Below are 21551 nucleotides of genomic sequence, written 5' to 3' on the forward strand. Positions count from 1 at the left end.
AGGGGGGCGCGCGCACGGGCTGCTGGGACGGGGAGGGCGGGGTGGCCCCTGTCCGGCGGCCATTTTGAGTGTGGCAGGAATGGCAGAAAGGCCTGCGCGCTCCCGGCCCGCCGTAACTGTCAGCGTCTGTCACCGTCCTCGCTGCTCCCGGGGCTCGAGGTGGGAAGGGACTGCGCAGGGCCGAGCGGCTGTGGCGGGGCCGGAGTTCATTACCAGTTCTTTAGGCACCCGCCCGTCTGTGCCTATTCAGGAGTGGGGGGTCGGGTGGAGGCCATGACGTCATACCCTAGAGCTGGCAATGGCTTCGCGCCGGCGGGACGCGTCACTTCCGGTGCCGGGCAGGGCGGGCGCTGTCGCGTTGTGAGGGGCCGCGGGAACCCGGGCTCAGCCTCACCCCGGGCGGGGTGCTCCCCGTGTTATGTCGATTTAAGGCGTTTTTCCGAGCTTCCAGTGGAAACTGGAGAGAAATGCGTTGGTCGGCAGCCGGCTGAGCATGAGCCCAGGCGTGCCCGAGTGACCAAGAGGGCGCAGTGGCTCCTGGCCTGTACCAGTCATAGTGTGGCCAGCAGGACCAGGGCACTGATTGTCTCTCTGTACTGGCACTGGTGGTGCATACTCTGTTACAGTGAGGCCACGCTTTGAGTGCTGTGTCCGGTTCTGCGCCCCTCAATTCAGGAAGGATATTGAAATACTGAGCAGGTCCAAAGAAGGGCAGCAGAGCTGAGGAAGGGTCTGGAGCATAAGTCATGTGAAAAAGCGGCTGAGAGAGCTGCGGGTATTTATCCTGGAGAAAAAGAGGCTCAAGAGTGAGCTTGTCGCTCTTTACAACTCCCCCAAAGGAGGTTGTAGCCAGGTGGGGCTTGGCCAGCTAACCACTGACAGGATGAGCCTCAAGCTGTGCCAGGGGAGGTTTAGGTTGGACATCAGAAAGAATTTCTTCAGAGCATGGATGCTTAGATATTGGAATGGGCTGCTCAGGGGGATGTGGAGGTGTTCAGGAAAGGCTGGATATGGCACTTGGTGCCATGGTCTGGGGTGATACAGTGGTACTCAATGTCTCAGGGTTCTTTTCCAGCACTGTTGATTTTGTGCTTCTGTGAAATCGTTTATGGGGCACACGTGCTGTGCTGGCATCTCGGCAGAGCCCAGCATGACCAGGGAGCACCAGTCAGCTCTCCCTCCTTTGAAATACACCGTGATCACTTTCTCATCCTTCCTCTCCTATTTTCAGTCCAGTTACTTCACAGTTTTATTCCACAGAAAATTTTATTCCTCTAAAAACTTGTTGGCAATACTACAGCAACACCACAGCTGGAGCACAATGCTCCTACACCTCATAAGCTCTCAGATAAAGGTGGGCAGCACACACTTAAGCCTTTGAAAAACACATGGTGGCTTTTGAGGATGCTGCTCCAGTACACACACCTTGGAACTGTTTTTTGCTATCACAAATCCTGATGACAGGCTCAGTGTGCATGTTTTTGTGTATTTCTTACCTTAAAAAGCTGTTCTCAGAGTATAAGAATAGCTATGAGAATCTCACCCCACAAAGTTTTCCGCTACTTTAATTTTAGAAACCATCAGATTTTGTCACTTTTGTCCCTCAGAAATTCAAAAGAAAAGAATAAACTGTAGATGCTTTCCTGAACGTTAATTGCATTTCTCTTTCAAGTGTCCAGAACAGAGTTTGATTTTGCTTTTGGATCCTGTTGCCCTCCTGTGGTCAAACCTCAGCAAGTCCAGGGACTGTTAAAGCTCTGCACGTCCTTCAAACAGGCTGGATTATTTTGTGTGCATGTCTGGTTTAGTTAAGTATTTCTTTTCCAGTCCTCTCCCTTGCTGTTTGCTTGCTGGAGCTCTCTTTTTACATGTTTAGAGATTTCACCCGACTCATCCTTTCAAGCTGCAGTGGGATTGGCTCCTGAGAATGATTTACCTTTTCTACTTTGAAACAAAGTCAAGACTTTCACACAGGAGTCCAGGGATACCAAAACACTCCCTCATTCCTCCTGAGGGTCTCAGGGTCAGCTTCCCCTTTGTTAGGCCAGTTCAAAACCCACAAGTGATTTTCATGTGATGAGAGGTTTTAGAAAAGCTCAGAATGTCGTGCCTCCTGCACACTCTAAATTACAGGATCAAAGCCTGGATTATCTCCTGCAGGCCCCGGAGGTGACTCACCAATAACATCATAAGACAATTTACTTCAAAACACCTACAATACTTAGCTAAGTTTTAGAGTTGTATAACACCGTGGGTTGTTGATTTGATATTTTGTCACTTCCTTTTAATTCTTCTGCCTTTCTTCCTAATCGTTGGAACTTAGTTTGTCAGTTTATACCAAGCTGGAATTTAGCTGGCAGGATAATTGGATCTCCTAGAAAAAGTCATATTAAGTAGGAATTATGGATAATGCCCCTGTGAAATTAGTTAATGGAAAAAACGTTTAATTGCTGCTTGATTCATATTGATCAAATGCAGTTATTCTACCTATGCATTTCTGTATTTGATACCACTGGTACTTGCACAATACAGGGACTTGTGCTTGCTCAGCAGCAAAAATTCACACTTCTCCCTCCCTACTGAGTGCCTACTACAGTGCCCTGAGGTTTCTGTGGGCTCTAACCTTGAGTTTATCACAGTTCCTCTGGAAGGTGCCTCCATCAGCAGTTCCCCCAAATTAAGCTCTGTGTGCTGCTCTCCAGGTCACTAATGAAGCTGTGGGGTGACACGGACCCCAGCAGAGTCCCTGTTGATTACCAGATGGCAGCTGGACCCCGAGCCACTGCTGTCTGCCCTCTGAGCCCAGTGCTCAGGCTGGTTTCCAGCAGGGCTGGCTGTGATTGCCCAGCCCAGCCTCCAGCATGCTCACAGGAATGATGTCAAAAACCTCAGCAAAGTCCAGGCAGTTCACATCTGCTGCTTTCCACGTTCCCCACAGCCTCTTGTCTCAGCCCAGAGGGCAGCTGTAATTGTCATCCTGTGACTGATTAAGAATCCTGGCTCTTTCTCCTCTTATGTTATTTCCAGCTGAGGAGCTCATAATTTTCTGCTATTAATCCCAAAGACCATGACCTTGTATTTCACAGCACTGAATTTCAACCCCTTTCTACTATTCCAGTCCTCAAGGCTTCCAGCTTTTCATCTTCTCTAGAATACTGTGATCCTTCCCTGGATTTTAAATTACTCTCATCTTTGATGGCAAGTTGACTCAGAATAGGGAGTTTGAGAAATTACAGCATGAAAGGAAGTAGACTTGGCATGGGCTTGGCTTCAGGGTAGTAGTGTTCTGTGTTGAGCTACAGAAGAATTTTTAGTGAAAATTTTTTCTTCCTTGCAATCCCCAGAGCATGGGAAAATCATTTCCAAAAGGTATATAGGGAGTGAAGGGAGTGTGACCTAGAAAAACTAGTAAGATGCACATGTCAGATCCAGTTAATTTTTTTTTTGCTAATGATACTGATCTATATATATAAAATGCTGAATAGAACACTTATCTTCCCTGTGTTTAGCCTTAAGCCACATTCCCCATCAAAGGCAAAGAGACCCTATTGACACTTTCCTGGTGAGTAAATCAGTCATGAGAGCAACATATTTCTTTTCCAGGCAACATATAGAAAGCCCTGTACTGGAGACTAGGAGTCCTGGGTTTCCCAGAGCTCAGCATATTTTTAAAACAAAGGTATCCAGGCTCCATCCTACTTCTCTCTTTCCTGCCTGGCAAACCCTCTGGCCTCATCATAGTGCTGCTGACCACCCTCATCCTTTTTCCCACTTATGGATTCAGGAGGAGCACTGCAGTTAGAGGGGGCAAAGGGCCCCTCACCCTGTCCCTGCACCCCCACTCGTGCACCAGACCCTTCATAGCTGCACATCCTTGCTGCAGACATTTTCTTTTTTGCCCAATGTGAATGAGGCAGTGCAGTAATTTTATGCAAATCCATGTGCAGATTAAAAAATTAATCAAATTCTGAAATTTTCATTTAAAGAGATTAGTCTTGAAAAAATCCCCCATCTAATCCTCCCAGAATAGTCACTTGGAACAAGCCTTCACTGCATTGTTTCCCTCCTGGGTTCAGTGCATCTCCTGGAAAATTTTCTTGTAATGCTTTTGGGACCATGTGGAGCAGCAAGCTTGGGTTTGAGCAGGGCTCACCAGGCAAATTAAAGTTGATATATCAAATGATAGAGGAGATGTGTCAGTAAGTGGGAACGGGGGAGTTTAAGGCAGTAAAATCTCCTCTCTGTTGTACTTCATAGGTAAATTCCCCTGGTGATGCAGGAGAAATAGAAGCAGGGAGCCTTAGTGAGTCTGTCAGTAATTTAAATTCTGAGAGGCCAGAAAAAAGTCGTGCAGCAAGAAAAACGAGGAGCAAGAGACTGCTACAACTTGCTGTGTCTAGGAGTTTACTACTGCAATCTGTCTCTTAGAGCTTGAGCTCAAAATTATCCTCCAGCAACTGGGGTTTGATCCAGTGCTATCTTAAATATTTTCCTTAGCCCCTCAGAGATTTTGAAGTTGACCCTGTACAAGGTGGACTAGCCACTAGTTCTGGAGGAAATCCAGAGGCATCTTGATGGCATTGAAGCTAAAGTAACCTAGGTCCCTGAAGTTCTCAGTTAAATCAGACATTCTGGCACAGCATCCTCTGATCTCACAGCACCTGAAAGACTCAGGATATGTGTGTGGTTGGGTTGGCCTGCAACAAGCTCAATTGCCCCAACTTCAAAAAAACCACAAGCCAAGGATGCAAATCCTTGAGCAAACCTCCAACCACAGCACCTGGAACAGCTCAGCTCTGCCCAGTGATGGTAGACTGGTCCCAAGAAAGGAGTATTTTTCTAGCTTTCAAGTACCTGCCATGGAGTGAGGTGCTGGCTCATTTTTCTCACTGCATGGGCATGGCCAGCTCATTTGTTCACTCTTTTCTTCCCCAGTGTGCCTCCAAGTTTATGGCTCACTCTGCCCTGCTATGTCCATGCTTTTGGTCTCTTGCCACCATCCAATTTACTTGGCAGTTTTACCACATTTCTGCTCCTACTGCTGGATTGTTTCAGTCTCTCCCTGACTTTGGCTCCTTGCCTGCAGAATAGCTTTAATTAAAAAGTTAATGAAAGGTAATGCAAACGAGCGTTTTGCCTGTATTTTATCACAGTCCAGCTCCTTCCCATCCCTCTTTCCCAGAGAAGGTGAAAACGAGAAGCTGGTGTTTTGCTGCTTTTTGGTGTGAGAGTGAACAGTGGAAATTTCTGCAGGCTTAGGAGGAGCCCTCTGAAGAAAGGGTTTATAATGGTGTGTGCAGATTATTATAAGTGCGTAGATTATTCATGAATGAAAGCGGAGGAAGTTTTCATTTAAAGGGGATTAATCTAAACCCCTTACAATCCTCCAGCTCTCTTTGGAACAGGCAATTCTTAGCATCATTCTCATCCCAAGCTTAGTGTGAACTTACAGGAAACTTTTCAAAAGACTGTCTATATCCCAACTCCAAATTATCCCAACCAGGGACAAAGGGAAGGTGTGAAACCTGAACCTCACTCGTGCCTATAGCTTGTCACCTTATATCTATATACAAGAGGGCTCATTTATCCCTAAGTGATTTTCCTGAGAAACTGGGAAACTAAGATTAGTGTATGAAGTAATATGAGTCACATCATCAGCCCCTTCTCCCAGCCTAGATTCCTCACAGCCAGCAGTAGGAAGAGGAAAAGGCAGGGATATGAGGGTGTAATTTCCCCTCGTGCAATATGTAGCAGTTAACAGGCAATTACACCACTTCTAAGCCCACCATCTGGGGAAGGAGCCTGAGAGCTGCCATTTGGGTTATTTTTCTTTCTACAACTGCCTGTGTTTTGGGGTGATATTCAGTTCTCTTGATCTTGTTTTTAAAGCCTTAGTAAAATGAGTAGGAGTTTTATTTTTTGTTAATATCTACAGTGGATTTCATAGCACTGATTTATAGCTGTTCCCTGATGACATTTAGTACCCAGTGCCTGAGACTGTATAAATAAGTTACATAAAAACGGATTTGTGGTATCATTAGCAGCACCCCCATTCCAAGGGGAGCCTCCAGTGAGCCTGTGTGTCTAATCAGAGCTGACAAGGAGCAGAGTCACACACTGAGACATCCAAAGCAAGTGGATCTGTGCCAAATTCAGCTCTCTGTTGCACTGGTATAAAGTTGGATAACCTCTGAAAGTGTAAAAAGGGGGTTTTACACTGTATTTATTCTGCCTTTACACCTGTGCTCTGAGATCACTGTCAGTCAGTGGACCCCAAAATCCTGAAATGCAACAGAAAGGCTCTTGCTGACTTCCACAGAATGGATCAGGCCTCAGTGGTTAAAATATAATCTGAGTTCAGAGTGCAGAAAACAGATTACATGCCTGCTATTGTACTGAAATGCTTTCCAGAATAAGCATTAGCAATATGTACACAAGTGCCAGATGAATTAAGCTGGCATTTAGTTTTTCCTCCTCCAGGAGGAGAGGATTGCTTGTCGTGTCTGGAGCTGGAGCTGAACGGGGCTGCCAGGAGGGCACGTGTGACAGGAGCCACAGTTACAGGTCTGGTTGTGCTCAACTTTCCCAGGCTCCAGGGTCAGCCTTGCACAGAAACATCAAGGCAGAGACAAATCCTTTTAAAAACTTTGGGGCTTTATTTCTTTAAACTCCTCTGACTCTCTTTAAGCTTTTCTTCTACAGCCATTCTTGCAAACCCTGTGTTGCAGCTCAGACAGGTGACCTGGGGTGTGATGCACCTCTGCTTTGTAGCACCTTCCTCTGATTGCACTGTGCCACCGTGAATTAGAGAGCTGCTGGGAGCAGAGATGCTTGTCTGAGTTCCTGAGAGGTGCACAGCTGCCTTCACTGAGGTCAGCACAGTTACTCTGGCCCTCATTGAAGTGGGGTCAGTGGTTTAAACTCCGGCAGCATCAGCTGCCATGAAGTTGAAGAGTCTAGTAACAAAGTGGTGAGGCCACCCTGTCTTTTGTTCTCCTGTCTCCTCCTGGTTGAAAAGACAGTCCTGACCAGCACCTAAAGGGAGTGCACATAGGTAGTTAATCTGCCTTGGCTTTTGGCTTTAAAATATTTTCTCCTTTGCAATGAATGGTTTACTGTTAGCCTTGTTATTAAGGCTCTTTTCCTACTTCAGTGATTCTTGGGGTTCTTTCTGACAAACCTTTGATTCTCTGTATAGCCTTACCTGCAAGTCCCTTGTCCCAAGATTTCAGAGTGTACCCAAGTTTCAATGCCTGAAAAGGTGTGTAGAGGGCTTTTTGTGTTGAATCTTTGGGTCCATGCAGCAAAATAAGGCACATTTTGACCCAGAGGAGCTGTTGAAAAGCTTGTCCAGCTTAATGATTAACACCTTGCAATGCTATGTGAGTGTCAGGACAAAGAGACCTCTGGACTCCTGAGCTGTCCTAAAAGAAGCCCTTGCACAAAATACATCCACTTACTAGAGAGGACTAACTCTCTGAGGTAATTTCAATGGGTCTGTGATCAAGTGTGCTGCCCTGGCTGCTTCAGCCTCCTGGCATCCTGCCTTAAATGCCATGAGCAGGAGAGATGCAGATCACAAGGATCTTTGATCCTCAGAAACCAGCAGTAAACTTGCTGCCAGTTAACAGAAGAAAGGAGAAATGCTGGCAGGGAATAGATGTGTGTGTGCTGGCAGGGGCCACCTTTCCTCTGTCAAGACAAGTATCTGCCCTTGAGCAGCTGAGATCTTGTGGTCCATGCACAGATCTGTTGCAGATAATGCTAATGCTCAGTGGAGAGCAGCTCAAATGGGCTTTCACAGACATGGCTGGCAACTTTGCCTGGATATGAATTCTTACTTGGGCTCTAAATATTATTTTAATGGAAAACGAAGACAAAAAGAGAAAGGTAAATGAAGCTTTGTGTTATTTGCTGTTTGGTGAAGAAACCTTATTACTGGTCTCTCTGTGGCCACCAGCAGCAAGGGAGGAGGCAGCCAACAAGGCTGTTGTTTCTCCTCAGTCTGTGTCTGATGCTGGAGGGACACACGGGGCAATGCACAGCCAGAGGATGACATCAGCATTTGGCTAGCATGGGGAAGGGAGTTAATGTAGTGAAAAGCTGTTCCACCCAGATGCCCTGCTCTCTCCAGGACAGACAGCAGCTTCCACAATTTGGAAAGGTGTCAAATGCTAAGCAAGTAGAAATGATGGCATGCCAGCGGCAAACCCACAGTGATGGAGAAGCTGGCTGGCAGAGCTCACCTTCCCTGCAGGAGGTATGAGATTGCAGGGGAACCACGAGCTGACACATCATTTGAATGTGACACTGTCCTTCCCTTCTTCCTGCCTGGGGAAAAGTTAGAAAATGCTGCTCGTGTAGCACCTGAATCTAGGGAAAACAGGAGCTAGAGTTCCATGGTTCATGTTTTGACCTCTCTGTTCTTACTGTGACAGCCCTGTCTCTCCTACTAGTAAAAATGTTCGCTTTCCCTTGCAGGTTGGAGTCTGTGATCTGTCTCAGCCCTTGAGGCCTTGCCAGTGGTGGCAGAGGGTGCACAAGCCCACCCCAGAAGGCAGAGTGGCTGAGCCCTGCCAGCCTGTGCACCATGTCCCTCCGTGAGCACGCTCTGTCCCTGTTCTATGGCGCTGTCAGCACCATCCGCCCAGCTCCCATGCTCAGGAGGGCTCTGAAGCTCCAGAGAGGTGGGTGCCCTCAGCTGCTGGTGAAGGACCAGGCCTTTCCACTGAAGAGGGACCTGTACCTGGTGGGTTTTGGAAAAGCTGTGCTGGGGATGGCTGCAGCAGCAGAAGAGATCCTGGGAGACCACCTCACTCGGGGGATTATCAATGTGCCACTAGGGATCCAGGAGAGCCTGCAGCGAGCAGGAATGCAGTAAGGACTGTTTCTGGACAATTTTGGGGTGCAGGAAGGAGGGGTGTAGGCTGCCAGATTTGTCCTTTGTGGGATGTTGCTGTAAACACCTTAAGTCCTTTTGAGGTGCCCTTGCTTTGTTGCCCACCCCATCCACCCCACCATTCTCATATTCAACCACCATCACATCCCAGTGACACCAGTGATGCAGCCCACCTCTTGTGCTGGATGTGCTGACTCTGCAGCTGTGGGGAAGAGTCACTCAGCAAAGGCCACTTGCTTGTCCTGGTCACTCACTGTGTGCCAGGTACACCAGGCACCTGCAGGTGACAGCCTGGCTGCCTGTGTGGGTGCACAGATCTGTGGTGTAATTTCCTCTCTTACTCACCAGGGAGATGCTACTGAAGCCACACAGCAAAATCGAGGTCATCGAAGGTGCCAGGAACAACCTCCCAGATGCAGAGGCTCTGAAGGGAGCAGTTGCCATCCAGGAGCTGGCTGAGGGTCTGACTGCAGATGACCTGCTTCTTGTGCTCATCTCAGGTAGTGTGGGGATCCCAGGGAATGGGATCTGCTGAGGGACCCCAGCTGCCTGCCCACCCAGCAAGGGAGTGCTGTGCTCTGCCAGCCCCTTCAGTGTGGACACCTGCACTTCTGATTTTTCCTCTTCCTTCTACCATCCTTTCTCCAGGGGTGCAGAAAGAGAGAGCACACAACTTCCTGTGGCTGCAGTGGCTACACTGCCTCCCAGCACTGGAGAGAGGCTGAGCTGCACAGGCTGGGTCCTGTGGTTGTGCCATCATAGTGAAGTGGCACCTCTGGGCACAGCCTGGCAGGTGTTCTCACCTCTTGGCAAAGAGACACATTTTCCTGCCCCCTCACATTTGGAAATGCAGACTTGGAAAAGCAAGCACTTGGTAGACTTGCATGCTCTGCATTTGTGCAGGAGTGTGAGTCTGAAAGCTGAGATTTGGGACTGACCTTTCCCAGGCCTTGCCTCCCTCCCAGATAGTGGAAATGAGGCCTCCAGGTACCACAGTAAGCTGCACACCTTGCAGGGGCAGCCCTGCACACTCCCAGAGCCTGGCTAGTGGCCCCCAGATCCAGGGCTGTGTAAGAAGATGCATCAGAGGGATGCTGTGGCATCACCTCATCCTGAGCTGTCACAGGGCAAAAAGCATGCAGGGGCTTGGAACAGATCTGCAGAAAGGCCTTGGTCTCCTCTGCTCAGTGTTTATTCCTCTGTGGATGTTGCAGCCTGATCTGATATGGAGAGAGCAGTGCCATTAGGCAAACACCCAAGTGACTGGAAGCTAGCTGTGCTTTCTGGGGATTCCCCTGAGCTTCCTCCTGTCTTTTGGCTACAGGGATCTCCAAGAGACTCCTCAGCCCTTCAGGGAGCCTGTACAGGATCTCCCCGTGGCTGTGACTCCCTATGCATGTGCACTCCCACACAGCAGCCGGTCCCCAACTGCTCCTGCCTCAGCTAGATCCCTGGCTATTGACTGAAGCACAGGCATTTGCATTTGTTTTTCTTGCTCATCATGTTTTATTGATGCTGATTTGTCTCAAACCTCTGAGCAGGCTTTGTATTTTGACAGTAGCATTCAGTTGTACTTCTGTGCATGCTCACTCTCTGCACAGACCTTGCTCTTTTCTCCACTGTATTTTCCATCCATTCCACTTTTCCATTAGAACCTTGCCTTCTTTTCCACATTTCCAATGCCTCCTTGTATCAGATAGAATTCCCATCAGTGAAGCTATCACCCTGGACTCGGGGCATGGTTTGTCCTTTGCATTACTGTGCCCCCTTTTCTTTCCTCTCAGGCCTAGATAAGTGCAGTTCAGCAGTTTCCATTCTTGCTGCATCCCTAGACAATGCTTTTACACACTATCCTGAATAAATGGAGCCACCAAAGCAGGCAGTGTCTCCATATGCACAGCACTGACTGCTGTGTGAGCTGTGGAGGGCCTGTTCACCTATCCTAGTAACCCCTGAATATCAGTGAGGACCCACTTGTAGCCCAGTGCAGAAGTGAGGACAGTTGCTGTCCCTTTTCTGTCATCCCCCCATCCAGCCAGGCTCACACTGCCTAGGTGAAGTGTAGCTGACTGTAGAGAGTGCAGGACAGCAGTTGAATACTGTTGAAGATGACTGAATTTTTCAGAGATGTTAGCTTAGGTCCCCAATCACCTCTGCTTTCCTCCAGATGCTGGTGAAGGAAGCTAAAAGGCCAAAGCCTTGCTCTCCTTTATCCTCCTTTTCCTGCTATCCTGATGTCCTTGCCCTCTCTTCTGCACCCTAGGGGGTGGATCAGCCCTACTGCCTGCTCCCATCCCTCCCATCCTCCTGGAGGAGAAGGAGAAACTCACAAAGATGTTGGCTTCCCGGGGAGCTGCCATACAGGAGCTGAACATTGTCCGGAAGACTCTGTCCGTGCTGAAGGGTGGAGGGCTGGCCCAGCTGGCACATCCTGCACAGGTAACCAAGGAAAGCCCCTGTTTGACCAGAGATCACCCACCTACCCTCAAAACAGAGGTTTAACCAACTTGCAAGGCTTTTTTCCATTCTGAGTGAACAACTTTGCACATTGTTTTGGGGCTCTCTGGCTGAGATTTCACTGAGGACCAAAATTCTCAGGGACTCAGAGATGGAAGAGTGAGAATTCAGACTTGGGAAACATCAGCCATCCCATCGTGCCACTCTGCAGACCTCAGCCCACACCTAGCAGCCACTTCCAAGTGTTGGTGCTTCAGCACAGTGCTTTCAAGGGTAGCTCTGACCCTTGGCTTTCCTGGGGCTGCTCTCAGCATGTGCCATTGCTGAACCCACACTAGGTGGGCCTGACAAGTGCAGTGTCACAGGTTACAGCTTCCAGTATGATAGTCCAGCTTCAAAAGGGACTGTAAATCTGTGGGTTTGAGAAGGGCAAGGTGACACTCACAAGTCTATAAAATAAAAAATGAGCCAAGACCTACCCTGTTTCCACCTACTTTGATGCAGGGATGGCACTCAGAGCAGCGCTTATGCCAAGGCTCTTTTGTGGTCACCTGTCTTTGCCTCCTGCAATGATCTGTGGGCATTTCTTTCCATAGGTGGTGAGTCTCATCCTATCTGATGTGATAGGTGACCCTGTGGACATCATAGCGAGTGGGCCCACTGCTGCCAGCTCCCACAGTGTCCAAGACTGCCTTCAGATACTCACCAAATACAACCTGCTGCACAACCTGCCCAAGTCAGTGCAAACAGTCCTCTCCAGCTCTCCCACCAAGCCCACTGCTCCAGAAAACTACTCCCATGTTTCCAACATCATCCTTGGGTCCAACACACTGGCTCTGGAAGAGGCCAAACGCCAGGCTGAGGGCCTGGGCTATGCAGCTCTGGTCCTGAGTGCCGCAGTCCAAGGGGAAGTCGGCCGTGTTGCCACACTGTACTGCCAGCTGATCCAGCTGCTCTGCCTGGGCTTCACCAGCCTCAGAGAGGGGCCCCCGTGTGATGAGCTGAAGGGGAGCCTCCTGCAGCTGGCAGCAGAGCTACAGATCCCAGGTTTGGACCTGGAGGAGTTTCTACAGGCCCTGCGAGGATTGGGGCCTGACAGACCAGTCTGCATCCTGGCTGGTGGAGAAACCACAGTCCAGCTCCAAGGAACTGGCAAGGGAGGGAGGAACCAGGAGCTGGCCCTGCATGTGGGGCTGGGGCTGCACAAGGCTCAGGCCACAGGAGCCAGCAGCCCCCAGGGGAGGTGTGAGATCCTCTTCCTCAGCGGGGGAACAGATGGGCAGGATGGGCCAACCGAGGCAGCAGGAGCCTTCTGCAGCCCAGGGCTGGTGGCTGAGGCACTCCAGGAGGGCCTAGATGTGGAAGCCTTTCTCAGGAACAATGACTCCTACACGTTCTTCAGCCAGTTCCAAGGTGGGCGTCACCTCCTGGTGACAGGCTTGACAGGCACCAATGTCATGGACATCCAGGCCATTTTAATTAGAGCCAAGGAGAGATCATGAAAGCTCCCTCTGCAGATATCCAGATGCACTTAATTAAGAGCAGGAGTAAATGAATGCACCAATGCTGTGGACAAATGCAAACTACTTAAATTAGGGCTCACTGTCGAGTCTGCTAGTGTCTTTGACAGAAAGAATCCACTAATTAGACACATGAGTGGATATCCACAGCAAAAACAAGCACTTGTAATTGGGGGGAATCAGAGGATGGTAAGAGGTCACATTACAGACAAGGAAACTGGATTTAAAACTTGTGTCTGCTTCAACTGTAGTTAATTTAAGAGATGTGGGGAAGTTGAGGCCATTGCAGGGCTACCACAGAGAGCCCTTGCTGCACTATTGCACTTCCAGTGCACCCAGCTCAAGAACAGTGGGGTTTTAGGGGTTCACTGGAGCAAATTACAGTGACTGAAGGATATAAAAGCAAGGCCTGCTCACCTGAAACATGGAGGTGCAGTGGGGATGTGGTGGGAAGGGGACACCCAGCACCAGGGAATTGAGACTCCAAGTCCAGCAGGATAAACACCCAAGAGTGTGGCTAAGAACCACACTGGCAGAGAGAAGTTCTTGATACTGGCTGGGTGACATGAGCAGTGCACAGTGACAAAGAGGATGACATACCTTCACTGTGCAGTGCAAGGATGGGGATGAATGAAGTGCAGTCACAAGCCAGCTGTGTGGAGCCCTCCTCCAGCCTCCCTTCCTCCACAGTGACATCTTCTGTGCTGGTCCCTGTTGGGAGAGCCTCTGTGCCAGCAGCATGTATGCTATGAGCTTTCATGGTGTTTTCCAACTGTCTAGAAAACTGTCGTGCATCCAGCCTGAGCCACTGACCTTTCCTCTGCACTGAGGCAGAAGTCGCTGTCATTCTGATTAACTCTGCTAATTCCACAGAACAAAAGGCAAGGAAACCTTCATGCTCAGCTCTCCTGACCCATGCTGCTGAGCTGATCAAAGGGCAAATCTGCCAGAGCTGTGCTCTGACTGGGAGCTGCTCCCCCCACACGCACCAGGAAGACACGGTGGTTGTCACGTTTTTGTCACCTACTGCAGTGTGCCATGTGGGAGAGCAGAGCTGAGCTTGGTTTCCCAGGACATGGAGCTCACAGTGGGGCAGGATTTCAGGAGGGCTTTGCCTGCAGCAACAGGCACACTGACGGTTTGGCTGGATATTCAAAGGACTACAGCTCAGCAGCCAGTATGACCCAGCACGTCCAACTCCTTTTGAATATCCGTCTGTTTGTTACGGAGCCGAAGTGGGAGCTGAGCTCCTTTGAAAATCCAGCTCTAATGTAATAGGACACGCTTGACTCAGACTCTTTCCAGACAGACCGACCTACTCCGTGTGGCTGATCTCATCTCGTGACATAAATACACCGTTGTGCCAACACCCTGTGGTGTCTCACTGAACAGCCAGGCGCTCTGCACCCCACTTCAAGGTGGATCAGAGGGTGGGGTTTTGAGGAGGATGCAAAACCCCCTACTTCGGTTTTGAAGCCAGTATCTAACAAGTAGGGATATCAGCAGGACCATCACAGGGCCTGGTGTCAATGCCAGGCTGGCAGCTGGACTGTCTGGGCTACAGCCCAGGCTCAGAATAAGGCACAACCCTGGGAATTTCAAAACCTCAGTCTTGCCCGGTGGCTTAAACTCATCCATGCATCTCATTTGTCCTTGGAGTCTGAAGGTCTTCTGTAACATGCCTGAACTTGCTCTCACTGGCAAACAGCTCCGAGATCTGCTGGGGAAAATCTGCCAAGCGTTATAGAGCTGGCTGTGCCCCTGTAATGTCAGGGGGTGGTTGTGCAGGAGAAGCTGCTTGTGCCGTGTTTGTCTCCAGAGGTCACTGGCAGGTGGCCCGCTCCATGCCCAGCAGGACAGCTCCACAGGGGCACTAACACAGGCAGCAATACAGCCACAAGTATGGGCTGCAGCCAGGGTAACTGAGTAAAGCTGGCTGCACAGCCTGCTGAATGCTCCCTGGACCACTGCTCCAGTGGAGTGCAGAGTGACTCCGGTTCAGGGCAGCAGTCCAGTGTGCCAGCCTGGGCACACTGCCACAGGGCCACCATACCCCCCTGCCCACAGCTCTGCCACATTGCTGAGCACCACCCTGGGCTTGGAGCTGCTGCTTGTGCTGCCTCCCAGTCAATTTCAGAGGACCTTGGGCTAGTGCTGGCTGGCTTCTCCTGGGAAATGCCTACCCCAGGTAGCCTGAGCAGTGTCCTTGCTTCCTGAATGGTGGCTTTTCATAATGATTAAAGAGTGTGCGTTGGGGAGGAGAGAAATCTAATAAAAGGTTTGTTGAAAGGATGGAGCTCTTTGAAGTGCATTTCCCATCTACCTTTGCTTGGCTGCCATATATGGATTTTGTTCTTGTCCTTTCTTTCCTAATGAAGAGATAACAGGCCAGGGGGAGGTTCAGTAAGAACACCCAGGCTACAGAAATACTTCTCTGATGCTTCTACCTGGATAACTCAAAGCTCCATTTCCAAGGGGTTGCTTTGGTGTACCTCGTGTAACTTCTGCCTAGGGACAAAAGGAGCGTTGGAGTGTGCGCAGCCATCACAGACAAAGCATCATCTTATTCCTCTGGACAGTGCTCAGCAGGGAATTGCCTGCTATTGCTCCAGCCCAAAGCCAGCTCCCTCTGACCTGCAGTCCCTTCACAAAAGGGCAAAAGGTCCCACGCATGAGCTAACACACGTTTGGGCCACACTGGTCGGGTTTCGCAGGATTTATGAGATAACACAAACCTTAAGACATGAGAGCATCGCTTACCTGCCTGGTAATGATTTGCCTCTGGGCTAGCAGGAGCATTGACTTTCCCACTGGGATCTCAAGTGAGTCACCACAGCTGAGCAGGGCTTTGCAGCTTGTCCGTGCTTGTCCCTGGATGGGATATTGGCCTCATGGAAGTGAAGCTGCACAAATGAAGAAACCAGAGCGTGGCTGCAGTCACACCGAGCAACCCGTGTGTGGGCTGTGCTGGTACCAGCTCTGTGCCACCCTGGGTGGTGCCTAAGGAGAAAAGTCACAGAGAGTGAGGACAGTAAGAGCCACTGGGGCCTGATGCTCACAGTCCCTTCCCTTTTTATTAGAAAACTTTGTACACCAGCCAGCCTTCAGGAAGGAGTCAGCTGGATGAAGATGGCCAGCAGCTCCCTGGCCATATCCCTACACATGGGCAGGGGACACTGGGACAGCAGGTGGTAAAAATGTGTTCAGATGCTGGGTGTGGAGCAGGTGAACAAAGTCTGGATATCTTCAGGGTTGATTTGCTCTCCTAAGTCGGCAGCTCGTAGCCAAACAGTGCTAACGGCTGGGAGAAGTAACAGCGTTATTAACAGCACGAGCTTTTGGCAGTAAATTAAAAATCTTGGCTGCCGCCCTTGGCTCTGCTCTTGCCTCTTAGAAGACATTAATATCACAGCTCCCCAGCATTCCCATTATCACTTCATTAAGGATCCAATAATGATAAATGTGGATGGTTTTATTTTGCACGGAGCCTGATTAATGGCCAATAATTCACTAGGTGTTAATGGGGCCCTTTCTTTATGGAGGCATTGGAAGGGGCTGCCTTTCATCTCCTCCACAAGCCACGATTTTCACTATTTTTCTAATGTGACAGATATAACACAAACCTTGAAAGAGCAGCTGAGGCCTCTTGAGAAACCTTGAAGAGCATCGTGCCTGGGGCAGCCCTTGCTGTCGTGGTCATTCCTCAGCACCTTCTTCCTCTTCCTCCTCCCCTCTGCTGCTGGCAGTGCCTGCACCCAGAGGCTGTCACCCATGTCCCAGCAGAGTCAGGGACAAAACTGAAGCAGCAGATTCCCCAGGGATGAGCCCACCAGTGCAGTCACCGGGGCTCTCCACAGCAGATGTGCAGAACCAGGCCCACCCTTGCAAGGGGATGCAGAAGTAGTGAGCTCGTGCTGGCCTCACCCCAAAGCAGCTTGGCACCCCTCGCCTGCATCCCAAGAGGGCTGGGGAGCCTGGGATGCAGGATGGAGTCCAGGCTGAGGCCAGCAATCCTCCTCCAGCTCCCCAGGACAGCTGTGGTGGCTCCTCTGAGGCACAGGCGCTGCTCTCCGCCGCAGGACCCCGGCGTATTGCACGGCTTCAATCCCTATATGAAGTGGGATGTATAATCACATAGGAATAAAAAGCCATACAAGACAGCAGGCTGTGAGATGCTCCATGCTGGAGAATGATGGCACAGTCCCTCTGCAGTGGCTGCCTCAGCCCCTGCTGGAATGGGGCCATGCCCCAGGGAGCCCCCAGGATTCCCCCAGCCCCTGTACAGGGTCTGTGGGGAGACACAGGAGCCCTGCATCAAACAGACAAGAGAGGCAGTGTGTCAGCCAGCACAAAGCTTGGGAGGTCCAGAGCCACTGGAGAGGGAGCCCCAGGAGGTGTCAGCACTTGCTCCCAGCTAACAAGGGCCTCCCATCCCAACTCCCTGCTAGGAGCTGTGACAAGACTTGCTCTGTGCTACACCCAGATCTCCTTCTCTCTCACAACACCCATCTGAGCATCACTCTGCTGGAGCTCCTCCAGCCTGGGAACCCTCTGCTTGTCTCACCATTGTCCCCCAAGCTTTACCAGCCCCACCAAGGCAGTGGGTACCACAACCCTCCAGCACCACCACAAACACCTGGTGAAGGGAGAAAAAGGAGCCAGCCTCTTCACTGTGGAGGTCAGAGCATCCTTCTCCATCTGACCAGGGAGAGCAGGGCCCAGTTGCTGTAGCAAGCAGTTACAGGGAGCTGTCAGCACCCAGCTCTCAGATCCCAAATCCCCTGGCAGCCCATTGGGAGCAGCTCCTGGCTGCCTGCAGGAGCTCTTGACAGGAGCCAGGCACTAGCGTGAACAAGTGTGGATCCTCCTCTAAGGAGGTGGATGTGGGTGGAAGGAAACCAGGGAGCTGTGCCTCAGTGAGCACTCACAGAGCAGCACTGGCACAACCCCATGCTCAGGGGTGGGGGACAGTCAGGGCAGGGTCCCCTGGGAGCCCACCCAAGCAGTGCTGGGGATGAAGCCAAGTGGTGACCAGCAGAATGGGCTTTGTGCCACCTCCTCCCCTTCTGCTCACATCCTGGCAGCAATTCTGGCATCCACGGGATGGGAGAGCTGGAGCAGTGCCTGGGGCAGGAGAGAACAGGTGCTGGGTGCAGGCTCATGCAGTGCAAGGGTCTGCTAGCTAAAGGGAAGGGTCTTCTAGCTAAAAAAAAAAAAGAACAAAAAGAACAAAAAAACCCCTAAAAACAAACAAACAAAAAAAAAACCAAAACAAAAAAAAAAAAAACCCACTCAAAACAAACAACCCCCCGCCACCAAAGTAGTAGTACACTGGTTACCACACAGCACCAAAAAACACTTTTTGCTGGCCCAGAACACCACAGCCCAACCAGCACTTCCCAGCTGAGTGTTGTCTTAAGCAGCTTCAAAAGGGCTGAGCCACCCCAGAGCCATCACCTTGGGATCCCCTCAAGCCAGCAGGAGGAATTTCAAGCCTCAGGCTGCCTTTCCTTGCCACAGGGTAGCACGGAGAATATCAACATTTGGAATCACTCCCAAAAGCCTTCCTCCACACCCAGTGCCCAGGTTTCTCCAGGGGTTGGAGCTGTGCAGAAGGGTACAGACTGATGCCCCTTCCCAGGCTGAATGGTGGATGTGCAGGAGTCCTGAGGCAAGGGTCTCCACATGTCCCCTCCCTGGGGCAGTGCAGGGGGCTGCCAGACCCCCAAGGAAGGGGGAATCCATCCACACAGAAGCTTTTTTCAGTGCAAAACTTGGGGGGTTTGGCTTTCCAAGGCTCTCACCCATCTGCTCCAAGAGCTGTGAAAAGGTGAGCGTCAAACCACATCTCTGCCACGTTTTGGAGGATGGAGGGGTCATTCCCAGCCTTTGCTTTCCCTCAGCCGGGCTCTGCCATGGAATTTGCCAGATTGACTCAGTAACTCTTTAAAAAGCACAAATCCCACAGTTTGAGGATCTTGACCTAACCAAAATCCCCAGCAAAACCCACAGAGAAGCTCATGGTGCCGGGCACTGTGGTGGCAGGGAGGGGACACTCCCAAGTGACCAAGCACTGAGGGAACCCAACACCACGAGGGCAGCACCAGGATCACTCCTCAACTGCCTCCAAACCAAGTCAGCAATTACAGGATCATCAGCTGATGAATTGTAGGAAAAGATGTGTTTGTGAATCACTGCACCCCGGCTGGGTGAGAAGACTGCCAGCGCTGTATTTGGGAGCAATTACTCTCCCTGAGCATGTGAATCATTAGGTATAATTACCCTAATAAATAAAAGGAAGATAACTCCAGTCTCTAGCCTAATCTAGAGCAAGCAATTTTTGAGGGGAGCTGTGTGAAATAAAACCAGGAGCACAAGACAGAGGGAAAGAAGGAAGAGAGCTTCAAAACCTGGATGTGCCATCAATCCTTCCCACAGCAACCAAGGCCAGCCAGCAGCAGTGGAGTCTCTCCCACAGGTCCTCACTGGAGTTTGGTGACAGAGAATTTGCCATAGAGGGCTCAGGTTTGGGTGCAGCAGGGTTGTCCCTTCCCAAGGCAGCATCCCATCGGAGCACAACTTCTCTTGGCAAAAGTTTCCCTGGTACAAAAATGCAAACAGGTTAAAAAAAAAAAAAAAAAAAAAAAAAAACACAACAGATTTATTTTGGAGATGATGGGGGGGCAAGAGTTACTTGAGTCCAATGAAACCATTTTGCCTTTCCCCTGGGAAACGCTGGAGTGAAAAAAAACAAAAAAACCTCTAAGCCCACCCCACTCAAAGTTGACATTTTGAAACGAAGCAGCAATTTTCTTCTCTACTTAAAATGTCATCACAGACTTTTGCTATAAAAAAGCAGCTTTCCCTGAGTGACATTTTGAGGGGAAATGTTGACTTAAAACCAGAAGGAAACCCCCAGTCCATGCAATGAAATGTTTCGAGCTGCAGTAAGACTCCTTGAAGAGAAATTGATTTTTTTTGCAAGTAACAAAAACACCTCCAACTACACATATTTAGTGGTTTGAATTTCCCACAGAACAAACCTATTCTTAAGGAAGCAAGACTTTGGGAAAGAATGGAACAACATCACTGTTCTGTCCTGGAAGAAACAGCAAACAGCATCCCAAATTCTGGGCAAGTTTCCTCAAAAGCTCTGCAAAGCAAAGCAAAAAATCAGCAGCAGAGTCTGTGTTTGTCCTAGCAGGTGCCAGGCAGGTGGTGCTGGCTCTGTCCTGCTCCTGCCCAGCCCAGCATTGGGAAGATGCCAAGGCCAGGGGGGCTGGCACCAGAATGGGGAGCCCTGGTAAGCAAGAGCAGGGTTTATCCTACAGCCTTTGAGGGCAGAAACTGGATTTAGTCTGTGACTCATGGGAATTCTGTGTGTTTCCTAAGGAGAAAGAGGATTGTGGCTCACTCCTTGTCTGCTTGCAAGAGGGGCTGGGCTCTGCCCAGGGATGCTCCATGAGATGGGGCTGGGCCTGCTCTGCTGCCTGGGCTCTCCTGTTAGGTGGGGCTTGACCAGGAACAATCTGTGCTTGGGCTCTCCCTGGGGCCACAGTTATTGCTGCCTGGGTTTTGTGTTTTTTTAATAAACCTGTAATATGAGAAGCCTGCCCAGGAGAGCAGAGGGATTATTGGCAAATATCACTTCCCATTTGCCGGGCTTTGAGGGACTTTAGCCACATGGATTAGCCAGGAGCAGAGAGAGGGACACAAACCACTGGGATGGGACAGAACAGAACCGAGTCCTTTGAACACAGGGCTGCAGCAAAATCCTGCAGATAAGTATCCTCCAGCCTCCAAAGGAGAGGGCTGGGTGGGAAGGGCTGTGGAATCTTAATTAGCTTTTTGCTATTAATGAATTGGCACTGAAGCAAACAAGACAGCAACAGTGCCTGGCACAGCTCCTGCTGCCACATCCCAGTCCCAGCACTAGGCATCCTGCACAAGGGGACTTGGTGGCACAGTCAGGGACATGGGCACCCAAAGAAACAGCAGCAGAGGGGGGACATGCCACTGTGGGACAGGAACTGCTATGGCATGATGGCACAGAGAGGATGCAAAGCTTGCAGGATGTGAGGGTACATAGCAGGATGTGCCATAGTTTCAGCCACTGTCACCACAGCTGACACCAGGACATGCCACACTTGCACAGAGCCACCTCCCCTGCCAGAGGCTTTCTGCAAGGCCAAGGCTGAGTCACTTCATCCCCAGGTGAAGCCAGCAGCCCAAGGACAGAGCACCCCTTCACCAGCTATGCCATCAGGTACCTGCTGGCTTAGACACCTTCAAGCCAGCAGTGGGAGACACAAGGTGTGCCAACAGGTTTTTGTGCTTTTTAGGGGCTCCAAAAGCTTTTGGGGCACCCAGCAGGCAAGCCAAGAAGAGCCATGGGATACAGAGCCAAAGGTTCATGCCAGGGGTGGAGGGGGCATTCTGCAATATTAATGAGAACTATTATTTATTAAATGCTGCTGGGCAAGCAGGGGAAGGAGCCTCCCTCTTGCTCAGGAGTAGCCAGTGACCAACAACTTCTCATCTTCAAGGCTGACAGCTTTCACCTCAGGGAGGTGAAGGGGCTCCCCACACATCACAGCCAGCACTCTGGGTGCAAACCTAAGAGCCACCCAGCAGTAGCTGCTGAATGCACAATCCAGCCACAGTCCCAGCACAAA

The 21551-nt window shown here is 50.4% G+C and overlaps 1 protein-coding gene across 6 annotated transcripts; it reads left to right on the forward strand.

Annotated features, from left to right (window-relative positions):
• Window positions 1–41: 41 nt before the first annotated feature.
• GLYCTK (glycerate kinase) lies at window positions 42–15168 on the forward strand. Of its 6 annotated transcripts, none has more exons than XM_079317473.1 (6): window positions 65–159; window positions 6481–6564; window positions 8482–8877; window positions 9248–9399; window positions 11163–11338; window positions 11953–15168. In XM_079317473.1, exons 3-6 carry the CDS (start codon window positions 8591–8593, stop codon window positions 12856–12858), a joined length of 1521 nt encoding a protein of 506 aa, XP_079173599.1. In that variant the 5' UTR covers window positions 65–159; window positions 6481–6564; window positions 8482–8590; the 3' UTR covers window positions 12859–15168. The 6 variants fall into 6 exon arrangements, with proteins under 6 accessions (XP_079173598.1, XP_079173599.1, XP_079173601.1 ...); XM_079317475.1 differs by lacking the exon at window positions 6481–6564 and adding an exon at window positions 3510–3562 and having other exon boundaries at window positions 138–159; XM_079317472.1 differs by lacking the exon at window positions 6481–6564 and having other exon boundaries at window positions 42–159.
• The last annotated feature ends 6383 nt before the right edge of the window (window positions 15169–21551 follow it).

Source organism: Erithacus rubecula (assembly GCF_903797595.1).
Source record: "Erithacus rubecula genome assembly, chromosome: 13".
Taxonomy (NCBI): Eukaryota; Metazoa; Chordata; class Aves; order Passeriformes; family Muscicapidae; genus Erithacus; species Erithacus rubecula.